Here is a 13,257-nt window from a genome sequence, read left to right on the forward strand (position 1 = left end):
AAAATTTTCTGACTTTTTCTTTGATAATATATACTGAGATCTGATTTTTCCTTATGATTATTTAAGAAAGACTCAAAGAAATGACCTAAATTTTATAAAAACCCACCAACCATTATATTTTATGTTAGAAAAGACAGACAAAAATTCTTCTTTCCAGAAAAAATTTTACCATGATCTATGATGACAGAAGTGCACCTAAACAAATGCAGTGCCACCATCTGCCTGGTATTCTCACAGGGTGACAAAATATACTGGTAATTAACTGTTTTCCTACCAAAATCTGCCAGCTTCAACTCCCCCGTGTCACTGATCAGGAGGTTCTGTGGTTTCAGGTCTCTGTGCAAAATATAACGCTGGTGGATATAAGACAGCCCTCGCAGTAACTGAAATAAAAACAACTGAAAAAAAATAAGGAGACACAAGTTAAAATCTGAATTCAGATAAATGCCAGTTTCTACATACAGTCTACATTTAATGAAAATGGGGACTCACTGCTAAAGTTCCTACTAAATTATTAAACATAATATGCAATACTGTCATATAAATACTAATTCATTAGACAATAAATCTGAAAATTTCTAAAAACCTATTATATCAACCCACATTGATACCTCCTCTACCAGAGAGAGCTATAATCTGTGTTTCATAAATTAAGCCAAATGTAAAATATCAGTTCTTTATATTTTATTTCTATAGGCCTAAAATGATGTCTAATAGAGAAAAAAGGACAACTGTAGAACTGTTTACTATGTTTATGTAAATATAATATGCAAAAATGACATAAACATGGTGCCCATGAACTTACGCATTAAAATACTTCAAGGAATAGACAGTTAAGATGATTTAAAATAATTAAAACAAAAACAGTCACATGGTCCACTTAATACTACATTGTAATTATACTGCTTTTGCACATATGGCCATAGGGATTTGGCTGATACCTAAAGATAGATGTGTACCTTCACTAATTACAGAGCAGACCTATGCTAAAGGGAGAAGAAATGGAATACAGAGATGTCAAATATCCAGGAGCAATTCTTTTGCAGGATATATAACTTAATGGCCTCCTCTGTGAAGTTTCTATTGGACCTTATCAAATGTTTATAATTTGATAACAAAAAGTGTAATTCATTAGTCTGCTTATGAAAAAGAGGCTAGTTTAAAACAATTTACTTGTCAACTTAATCTAATTGGCATAGTATTTTAAAAAAACAAAAATAAAAATAAGTGTTCTTACTTTTAAGTGCCAACAGTATTTAGTCTATATAACCAGCTAGTAATAAAAGACAATTTCAAGGACTTTTAAATGAGTTTGAAGACGGACAATATAAGGATTCTGGATCATACAAGTGCAAAAGATTAGCAGCTCCTTGAGTATCACAAAAGCTGGCACTTTTGGGATATTCCAACTAACTATAGGCCATAAAAGCCAAGTATACATTTTTACAGTAGAATTAATTGATCTCAAAACCTTTGTGTATAATAATATGCATGGGGCAATGACAGGCTGTTGTCATGGTTTCAGAGTCTAAGTACCAGAATGTGGAAATCTGTATTACTGTAGATTAAAATACTGCCTTAAAACCTCAGAACACAGGAAGCAAACATCTCTCTAGACTTCACCTGCTCTTAACCTTTCTTGTGTACAAGATGGAAAGTCTTGATAACTCCACCATTAACAGCAGCTTCCAGTGTCATTCCTTACTTCTGTCTCCTACATCCTGAAATTTCAAATTTATAACTTCTAAGAATATCCACTCTCCTTTATACAGAAGGAATAAAGGATGGGCAAATTAAGGCAAACACACACAAAGGCAGACTATATAACAAATTCAATTAAAAAAATAAGCAGTTTGGAAGGAAACAGTTTGGAATTCTGAAAGGTGCTAACTGATCTTTGGAACCTAGCAGTGATGTAGGTTGGTTGTCTATTTACACTACAGCAATGCTTTTTAATTTAATAAACACATAACTGTCACCACACACTGGCTGCTTTCCTATGCATTGCAGAACACCATCTCATTTAACGTTTGACAACTGCAATGAAGTAGGTCTATCATAATCTCCAGTATAGTGAATAAACTGAGTGGAGTTTCTTAAGATCACACAACAATTAAGGGCACAGTCACAGTTCAAACTCAGACAGTCTGATTACAAATCCTCTGCCATCAGTCAGCCCACTATAGGAATTATGGCCAGAAATCAACAAAAGTAGGCAAAATGTTTGTACAGAAGCTGCTTTCCCCACTGACAGGTTAAAATATGAACATCAAACAACATGGCCTCTAAGGCCACTAAACTGGGAATAGATTCCAACTGGGTGCTCAGTCATTATTACTCTACACTCTCTGGACCCAAGCAAACTTTGCCCACACCCACTCTCAGAGCATGGTGCCCCTCAACTTGGTAACTGCGTCTTCAACTCATTCCTATCAGAAAAACCCTCTATCCTTTGCCTACGAATCTCCATTATTCTTTATGTCTCTTCTCAGGAATCTCCTCCTCCCCGGAGCCTTCCCTGACCAAGGCGCTCACTCTCAGCCCCTCTGGTCTGTGTGATGCTCTTTCTCTGTCCTCCCTGTATGGCCTCTGCACATACCTAACCTGTGTGGTATTTACCCTCCCTCCATGGATCATGTGACTCAATCACCTTCGTAAATTGAGTAGTTGGCATTGCTACACCAGTAATGGGATTACCGAATTGAACTTAAAACATCTGTATGGTGGCAAATAAAATAATAATAATAGATATGAAACCCTAGAATATGATTCTCTAGCAGCTAAAGAGAGAAGTAGGAAGGTCAAGCAGTAGCAAAGGGCTCTTCTTTTAATACTCTTGATAATTAGTGAAAATACATAATCCTCATGCTAATCCAGAAGCTATTCAAATAGGATACCACCTAAAAAGAGATTAGGAAAATCAGTATTAGGAAAGAATGCAACTCCACACTGTAGTTGTAAGTGAACACAAGTCCCAAACATGACAAATACAGCCCCAAACAAAGTTTTAGCTCTTTGAGCAATGCACAAAGTTAAATAACAACAAATCTCCATACAGTAAATTCACAGAAAATTTAATGAAGCACCAACTGTATGTTGTAGGTACTGTTATGCAAAAGTGGTGCAAAGGCAACTAGGTATAAGATGTGATCTCTGGACTGAGGAACTCATACTGCATTGGCTTTAACTGACACATGAGCAGATCACTGCCACTTAAAGAGATTTGCACCAGAACGGTAGTGCACACTGAGTATACTGAAGACACAGAGGAGAGAGGCTCTAACAACACAGAAGATTGAGGATTGATTCTGTCATTATAGGAAGAATAGCCTGTCAGAAGAAAAAAATCAGGAAACGTGCCACTCTGAAAACAGAATTCATTATGCATAAAAATTTAAAAGGAAACTGACTTGAGCATTCACTAGACACAGAAGTTGAAATGAAGACATGATAAAGCCCTTGTTATCTGAGGGAAATGATCAGGAGACCAAGCAAGCAGGTATAACATAAATTCAGAAGAAAAAATAAACAAATAAAAGAAGATAAAACACAAAATTATTAAACTACCAACCTAATACCATAAAAATAATGGTGGCAAAGGGACAATAAAAGATGTCATTGAAACCATGTGGTTAACAGCATATGCGCTGGTAGGTAGAACTTGGAAGCCCTAAGGACTCAGCCCCTTGCTGAGTTAAATGAATGCCCCATGCACTATTTGGGAAGGTGTAGAGAAATCAATCTTGGGGATTTCTTTCTTTAGACACACAGAAGAATGCCTAATCTCCCTATTCAAATTTTCAAGAAAGTCACTTCTCTTGGTTGTTGTATAAACCATGTTACAACTATCAATCTTGATTTTCTAAATACCAGAGGACAATGTGAAAACAAGAAGGACCACCAAAGAGGGAGCTACTCATAGAAAGAGTAAGAATCAGCTTTGCTGAATGAAATCTCAGGTATTGAAAACAAAAGGGAGGCTAGTATTAACTAAAGGCTCAGTCTAGAAGCTGTTCCCAAGAACTTTAACATATACTGCTTAATCCTCTCTTAAATTTTGTATTTTTCTTTTCTTTTTCAATGTATGAGAAAACTAAAGCTCTAAAAAACCACAGAACTTACTCAAAGCTATTTACCATCACACAGCATTTAATGTGTGATGTTTCTTAGAGGCTGATGTTTACTAAATACAAGGATGAGTATAGTTATATACCCAAATAACCAAAGTGCTTTTATTTTTTAATGAACTTTGTAAAAGCCTCAATTAGCATATAGTACAACAAACACAAGTTTTGTGAATTTCAATTTCTGCTATTTAAAATCTCAGAAATAAAAGCATGACAAAAGGCAATGTGATGTTGTGATGTTGATAAATAATATTAGGAACTGTCTTCCCATCTCCTACTGTAGGAGCTCATCAAAAGGTCTTCCAAAGAACACTTTGTCAACTCAGGATATATACTCAGTTTTTATGAAAGGAAATTCCTCCAAATCCATCAGTATGATCACTAAAGATTTTATATTCTAGTTTGAGTATGTTCAATTTCTGTAATAAAAATGCCAATGAGAAATGCCTTTAAAAGCAATGATTTGATGAGTAGGGATACTTTTGTCATCAATAAATCTATTTTTAGTCCCATTGTCTTGCTATCTCCTGCAGGAAGCAGTCTACCCTCTCAGTGCCATGACACATACTTCTCTGGAGTATCTCTTAATACTTCATCTATTCCCTTCTGAAATTCTTTAAACTTTAAGTAAGGTAATACATATTGGCCTCAGGTATTGGATCACAACATTTAAAGTAAGTTGATAAAAAACAAACAGTACTAGACATAATATAGTATGTTTACCTCTTAGAAGAGTTACTGGCACTTATACTGACCAACAAGATTTATAAATAACCCCTTCCACTAAAGTCTAAACATGTGAGTTCAGATGCTCATTTCTTCAATGTCTAGAGTCATTATGTTGCAAGAATGGTCAGAAATACATGGATTCTTTAATATGTGTGGTTCCACTTGATATGAAAAGCAAAGAACTTGCAGTTTTTCAAGACATAAATGTCCAGGGTCTCCTAGGGATGACAGAGGACTACCAAGTCTACTAGTAAGAGCTATTAGCAATGGACTGTGTGTCCTCGTGGCACACCTGCCATATATGACAAAGACAGCTAAGCTACTTTCCTGTCATCTGGAGTTGTTTCTTATCTCTGGATCTTAGGTTTCTCATCTTGAAAACTACTTGAGTCTTAGATGCCAGTAATAGTCATTTACATTATAAATTTATATCATTCCATCATTTTGTGAAAAATAGAAAATGGATAAGACTGTATAAATCAAACTATAATATCTGCCATTTACTGAGAACTTACTTTGATAGACAATGTGTCAAATATTGTATATTTGTTAGATAATTCAATTCTCACAATACCCTTACGTAGATATTATTACCACTATTTCACAGAAAAAGAAATAAAGGCCCAGAGAAATTATATGAATTGAATACAGAGACACATAGCAAATAAGAGGCAGTAGTCCTGATAACTGAGCCCACTTTTGTCTTACTCTGACACTGTAATTAAGAATACTGCTAGCCCGAAAAGTACACATACTATTTGATTGAAGTATTTCTACATTGTGTGAGACAGAGGATCACAATGGCAAGTAAATCAAAGCTGAACCTGGATAATACTTAAAATAATATGTGATATATTTAACACTGTGTTATTTTAAACCCCATATAGAAATGACAATTAGAAACTTTGAGTCCCTAAAATGTCTAAGGAATGTCATAATATTTTATATGTATCAGATAAGGGCTTTATTGCAATACTAGGTCTTCAATTTTTAAAAGTGACAGAATGATTCATCATAATTCACTCTGATTTTGAAAAAACCTAGTATGTAATACAATGTAACTAACATACATGCAAGTACCTTTAATTTCATTTTACAAATCAACATTGCAATTTAATGTGCTGATTTTTTTTGACAGTACTGAGATTTGAACTCAGGGCCTTGAGCCTGTTAGGGAGGTGCTCTACCACTTGAGCCACACTCCCAGCCTTATTTTGCTTTGGTTATTTTTCAGATAGGGGGATCACATTTTTGCCTAGGGCTGGTCTCAGATCATGAATCTACTACCTACAGCCTTCTACATAGCAGGGATTACAGATATGACCACCAAGACATCCAGTTTATTTGTTGGTACTGAATCTTACTAACTTTTTGCCTGGACTGACCTTGAACCATGATCCTCTAGATCTCTGCCTCCCAAGTATCTGGGATTACAGACATGAACCACTGTGCCCAGCCTGATGTGTTAAATTTTAAGAAGTAATTAGAAAGGTATACAGAACTATAAAAGAGACAGAAATAAAAACCTAACTATTCAACATCATGGTATAATTTATACTGTCATTTTGGACATACTTGAAAGTATTGCATGTGCTACTGGGATGGTATAAGACACAAGTATTCATACCAGGGCACCAGGCCACACATGTGTCCTCTTTTGCAATGCATTTCATCTAGGTCCAGCTCTGGGAAAGTGTGAGTAGAAGAGGAAGACTGTCTTACTACTTTTCTATCCTGAGTTTTCTCATTGTATTTTCTGCTTCTTCAGTACATTCCTTCAAGGCCCTGAGATACATAGCATGTTCCATAACTGCTAGATAATGTAACCACAATTAATTTACCTAAGATCTTGGGACATTATTAATATGCTTTTCCTACATGTGATAGCTTTCTGAAGAAGAATAACTCAAAAAATGAGAGTTTGAAGTATGTGATAATCACTTAAGGAAATAACTGCTTGCCATTTTTGTGACCCTTGAATTTCTAAGTCAGTAAATCTCTCGTTCTAGCCTGCTGGCTTGCCACTCAATACAGAGGTAGAGCTCAAGCAAGGTGTCCTTCCAGGACGGAGGTACTCATAGTGAGCAAGCAGTTTGAAGTCTCAGGATCCAGAACTGTGAGACTTATAAGGAGTAAGATGGGACTTGTATGACAAATTTTTTTATTATTATTTTTGGATCAAGCCCTGTGAAAGCAGACCTAGTAGAGTAAGTGGACTTCCATGTTGTTAGTATTTGTGTATCTGATGAGGAAAGTGGGCAGGGCTGAGTCTTCCCTTTAATGAAGTCAGTCATCAGTCTAAATCTAGTATTTCTAGCTGAGTAGAAACTCTTAAAAGTCAAGATGATCAAATTTTAGTTGTAAGATTTGTTATCCAACATAATTATAAAAGATGAAAGTGAAGGAGATGTTTTAAGAAATTCAAATATTCTTCCATTATTGTAAAGTTTCTGTCTGTCAGAATTATACAATTATACAAAGGACTGAGTGCTTTATTCAACTACAAAGAAACAGCAGGAAATACAAATTGATAAAGGATGAGTCAGCAACTTTTCTACTCAACTTCCCTTGGGAATATATACTACATTTCCTAAATACAGGATCATTCATTCATGCACAAATATTTAGACTTGAAATGGTTGTAGTTCCAATGTTAACATCTTAGATACTAAATCAATATGAAGTCTCTTAATACCAATTGAGAAGGCTAATATAACTTCTTTTCTTATTTTTTTAAAAAGAGAGATGCATGCTGGAAAACGGAAAAAGGTGATGAATCTAAAAGTCTTAGAGAAAGTTCCCCAAAGCAAACTATAAGACAGAAAATTAATTTCACATGGAATGTAATAAAGACTTATCAATTTGGATACATGCAATCAACAGAATTCTCTCAATATTCCCTTAGAGAAGTGTGAAGTAATAGGAATTTATATACTAGTGAGAAAATATTTATGAGCTCTATTGGTTTGTCTCCTGAAAGTTGTCCCTATCAAAGACAAGCAGAAAAATCCTGGTTAGTGTATTTCCAATTACATGGGCTGATTTTCCTCATGGAGCACCATGTCATGTCTATCTTGGTAAACATGCGAAAAAAGAAATTCTGCACAGGCTCCATCAAAGCAGAGAGAGGGAAGTTGCAGAGCTGCTTTAAGACTGACTTCTAGGAGAAATTTTCTCCTGTTCCCAATGGGTACTCCCCAAAGTGAGTATCTCCATCTTACAGTTACAGTAGCACATAATATACTTCAGATGGTTGTCTGCATTTTATCATTCATTGGATGATTCCTTTTCAACCTGGGTTTTAAGGCCCCTCTAGAGAAGAGTACACTGTTTAGCTGGTTTTCATTCCTTTGTTGGCTCCAAATTGCTAACAAGCAGATCAGGAGATGATGCCAAGAATGCAAAAGACATGTTCAAAACCACTGAATCCTGGCTCCACATCTTCACCATAAAATTCACTCCCCAGCTCCACTTTGAATGTCTAACACAATATTAACTACTATATAAAATTTCATATTTATTTTATTGTTAACCTTCCAAATTCTAGATATGTTATTTTCTTATAACAAAAATAGGATTAAGAACATTTGAAGAAGCCTGGACAGATATTGAGACTGTATGTCGAATTTTTAAAAACACTCCTAACTGGCCTCACAAAATAATCACATTTCCTAACATACAGAAGGAAAGGTCCTATCATATTCCAAGTAATGCAGAGTAGGAAATCATTACGAAATATGGTCATTCTAATGAAGAATATGGAGAAAATCATGTGTCATTTGATTCTTCTATCTGAGCATTAGAAAGTCTCATTTAGGAATCAATTCCCTGCACCATCTGCATAAGACAATCTTAATTTGGCATAACATTACTCTATCTGTTATACACCTGCTTGTTTTCTGGACTATGAAATAAAAATAGCAACTTTTCAACCATAATGAACTTCATATCTCTTTAATTAGTACATCTACTAAAATGAAAAACAAAAATCAGGTTTATGCCAATAGGATTTCAAATGCATCAGAGAATAATGCAGGGAGTTCAAAATTACTTCGGTGATTTTTAATAGCTCAAAAAAATATGGCAAATGTCATTTTTCAGAAAACCTTCTAGAAAAGTCATTATACCATGGAAACGGAAGCACATTACACAAAAGCACAGGACGATTCATTCTTATCATGGTAATAAGATGAGGACATCGACAGTTCAAGACATCAGCTGGAGACAGCATCAATTAATCTTTTCTTTTTTTCATCAACTTAATTTTCAGTCACTCATGCTTATCAATTTTTAAAGAATACATGAAAAACTGAATAAATGAGGAATTTAGACTATTATGGTCATTTAAAAAATTCAATAGTCAATCTGCTACTCACAGAGAAATATAAAATTGCGAACAAGTTTGTATTCAACTGAACTATGTTATGCAAACCCAAACACAATTTGAAACAAGTATTATATAAAAGGGGGAAAATTAATTAGTCTTCAAAAAATCTAAACTGTTTCCATGATACCAGTTGTCATGTTCCAGAAATTGTTACTATGGCTTTAATCATCATGAATATTTATAATAAGGCCAATGTCTTCAGGCTTCTGATTCAGGTTTTAAATTGCCCTACAAATAATTAATTGCTACAATTACTCATTTGTCAAAAATTGATAAAAATGCTTAGAAGCAAACCATTACTTAAAGTGAATATTTATTTCAGAATGCCATACTGACAACAGACACATGCTATAGGCAATGAAAGTAGCAAAACAATTTTAGAAATCTAGTTAACACTGACTCCTTTTGCTTGAGTCTACTCCTGTACTTATAAGGAATATTCAACAAATGCTAAAACTTTCAGAGATGTTTTACTGAAAGTTAGTACAAAATGAACTTAAGACCCTTCATGTTTTACTGTAAAATTTTTCATAAACTCAGGTGATCCTGCTGTTCTCAAAACCTTCCATCCTTCCATGATACTTTTCTAATCCTTGAAATTCTACCCAAGAACAATCTCTTCAATTCTTATGTGCATAGCATTCACATTTTTGCAATAAAGTAATGTCTAATAATGTATATTTATTAAATTCAAGACAAATGTTTAAAATGTTTCTATATATTTTCAGGCTGCACAGTGATGAAACCAAAAGTCTGGGATCCATTACATTCTGATCATTTAATAATCTATGAAGCATTTAACCAAACACAAAGCATCAGATTGGTTAAAGAGACATTCTCTTTTACAGATAATAATATATATATATCATCTGGTTTTAACATCTCCTTAAATCTTGGAAGAACTAGGACAATGGCTTACTTGAGCTTAATTGGCTTTCTTTTAATTAATATCTAGCACAGCATTACAAACAGCTGTTATCTTAGTAAATATTATTCTTATGTTCTTTGTTTTGTATTCATGGATTTAAGTGACAATAAACATCACCACAGGAAAAAAATGTTAATACATCAACAGAAATACCCATGGGACATCTGTCACTATGTCATAGTCTGACTTCTTTGAGAATAATTTCACCTGCAGTGCAGATCCTACATGTAACTCTAGGGGTGGCTTGTCTCTTAGCATAAACAGTAAGGACAAGCCAATGCATAATTAGGTGAATGGCCTCCCATGGAAACCAAAATGGTAATAAGGTCTGCCTGCTTCCCTGCTTTGCTATTCAGATGCCAGAACACAAGGTAGCGAGCTGCATCTATTTCTTAATTTTCCATAAACTCAGAGAAGATATCATTATTATCTTCAATATGAAAATTATAATAAACCTATATGAATGAGTTCCAGTAAAGGTCACAAATAATCAAACTAACTGTAGTAATTTAATATATTTATCATGTGGTACAGGGAAAAAAATATTGGACAAAGAGTCAAAAAGCCCATTAACAAGTTTCTTCATCCCAATGATCCTGACATTGATTTCTACAGAACTGGGAGCCAGAATAGACTACAGTTCTAGGATGCTAGTCCTTGAATGGACTTGGCTATAGCAGGAAAATTTTAAACAGTGTGTTTTGGTTTATTCTTTTTCATATCAATATTCAATGTTTAAGTTACTATGATCACATAAATATTATTTAAAGGTAAGTAGTGAAGTTTGCCATAAATACTTTTGCTTTGAAATATTAGTTTTCACTGATGTTAGTAATAATCTAGTTCTTTAGTTTGTTGGTGTGTTTTCCTCTGATTAGCTTTCTTTGGCATTATTCACCAAGTCAACACAAGACTCTCTTCTCATCACATAAATCAATGCAAATACATAGGTAACCATTTTGTGTTCCTGACACAATGTCTCCTGGAGACTCTGGACCTGTCCCCACTGGGATGTGATTCTGAGCCAGATGCCTAATTATCCTCTTGGAATCTCCTGATTATTTTCCTAGTTATTTCCTTCACCTCTCTCCTGCCATGTACTCTATTACTTGGTTTCCTGGTCTTCTCTTCCTTGGTTTATTCCCTAATTTTGGTGGAGAAAATCTTCAAGTAGCTTGCTGAGAAGGGTAAAGGGCAGGCAAAATTTTCAACTCCTTCAACAACTTAAGTGGTCAATTTACTTTCAGAGGCCACTGGCAGTCCACATGGAATTCTAGGCTAGAAATAATTTTACATCCAAATTCGCAAGGTATTTTTCCCACAAGCATTCTCCTGCTTGGGCTGCTGTTGGAAAGTCTAATTTCAGCCCAGCACCAGTGACTCACACCTGTAATCCAAGCTACTCAGGAGGCAGCAATCAAGAGGATTGCAGATCAAAGTCAGTCTGACAGGTTTCCGGAGCTTCCATCCTCTCAGATGGGCTCTGACCTGTGCTGGCCTTGCCTGAGAGGGCAACGGGTCAGTGCGGAAAAAGTGAACAATTCCGTGAGCCAGGGCCATGTGGCACAAGTACGCCCTGACCTTCTTGGTGGTCAAGCTCACTACAGGTGGGAAAAAGCAAAGATGGCGGATTGTTGACATTCCTACAGCCCAGCAGTGACTAAGTACCCTGAAAAAGGAAGATCAGAGGACCTCAAAAGCACCCACAGGGTCCCATAAACAGCAAGAAGCAAAGCCCTCTCCAAACCTGCAAATAGAGAAGCAAATAACCACAGGAAGAATGGGAAGAACAACTCACAGCTCAACTCCCCCCCCCATCCCCTGCCACTGAAGTTGCTGCATGGCTCTAGGCTCCAGGCTCCATTACTGGGTGCTTGTTTGGCAGTACATCCTGCTTCCTGGCACACATATACACTCAGAACTCCATGTTCCACATACTACAGGACCTGCTACCTTCACCCTGAAATGCCAGGGAAACCAGTGTCCCTATGTAAGCAGGACCCAGGGCTCCCACTGCTACACAGGTAACAGAAAATGCAAGCCAGCGAGCTCAGTTTCTGCAGAAGCAACAAAACAGAACTGCAGAACTCTGCTCTCTGAAGCCAATATGGGAAATCAGGTCCCAGAACTTCTGCTGCTTACAGGCTTGGTTCTGTGGAGCCTAAAGCAAAGCCACTGAACTGCTCTCTCTGAAACCCATGCAGGAAATCAGGAGCCTGCCACCACACATATAAGTAAACCACATGCTTTGCTTTTCTGCTGGTTCCAGGAGACTTCCCTCCCCAGAGGGCATGGAGGTCCCACACTCCCCACTGTCTCTAGAAGGTTCTCACACCCCCTTCAAAGAGCAAGAAAACCAGACTCCCTAAGGGGAGGAAAGCTACAACCTGCTACTCTGCAGGCAGCACCAGAAGCCCTGTTCCCCCCACCCCACACACACACAGAAGCCCAGCAATTCATCCCAACGTCCCTGCAGAAGAGCCACTTCTCTCCTGTCCAAGAGCTGGAATCCCAGATTCTCCAGTAAGTGGCAATTCTCTACTCTGCTGGTGATGGAGACCTGCCTGCCATGGTGCACAGAGGTCCAGCGCTCCCCACTGCAACTGCAGGAGAGCCCCTGTGCTCCCACCAAAGAGCAGGAACGCCAGCCCCCTTTGCTGAATAGAGAAGAGGTAATTGGCACCACAGCAAGAAACCAGCAAGGAGTAATATATTAAGCATACCCCTCTTTGAGGAACACTGCTGGAGCTCAAGGAGAAAAAAATTTGAAACCCCAACAACAAGGAATTAAAACCCTAATGAAAAACAACTCCAGATGCATAAATCTCAACAGAGAATGAAACAAAATAATCAGTCTCCATCAAAAGCCAATTCTACCACTAAGGATCCAAACACCTACATAGAGGATGAGCTATCAAATAACAAAATCAAAAAAACAATAATAATAATGATTAATGACCTCAAAGAACAAACATGAAAGTTAGTACTTGACCTCAAAGAGAATGTAAATGAACAATTAAGTGACCTCAAAGAGAATACAAAAAAATAGATGAAGGAAATTAAGATATCCAGAATATGAAAGAGGA

The 13,257-nt window shown here is 36.4% G+C and overlaps 1 protein-coding gene across 5 annotated transcripts in view; it reads right to left on the minus strand.

Annotated features, from left to right (window-relative positions):
* Positions 1-13,257, minus strand: part of Cdk14 (cyclin dependent kinase 14) — a 593,051-nt gene that overhangs the window by 311,587 nt on the left and 268,207 nt on the right. For all 5 annotated transcript variants that reach the window (XM_074064778.1, XM_074064777.1, XM_074064779.1 and 2 more), the window contains one exon: positions 275-398. In XM_074064778.1, coding sequence (XP_073920879.1) covers positions 275-398 — 124 coding nt within the window. The remainder of the gene's footprint in view (positions 1-274; positions 399-13,257) is intronic.

Source organism: Castor canadensis, chromosome 2 (genome assembly GCF_047511655.1).
Source record: "Castor canadensis chromosome 2, mCasCan1.hap1v2, whole genome shotgun sequence".
In the NCBI taxonomy this organism is placed as follows: Eukaryota; Metazoa; Chordata; class Mammalia; order Rodentia; family Castoridae; genus Castor; species Castor canadensis.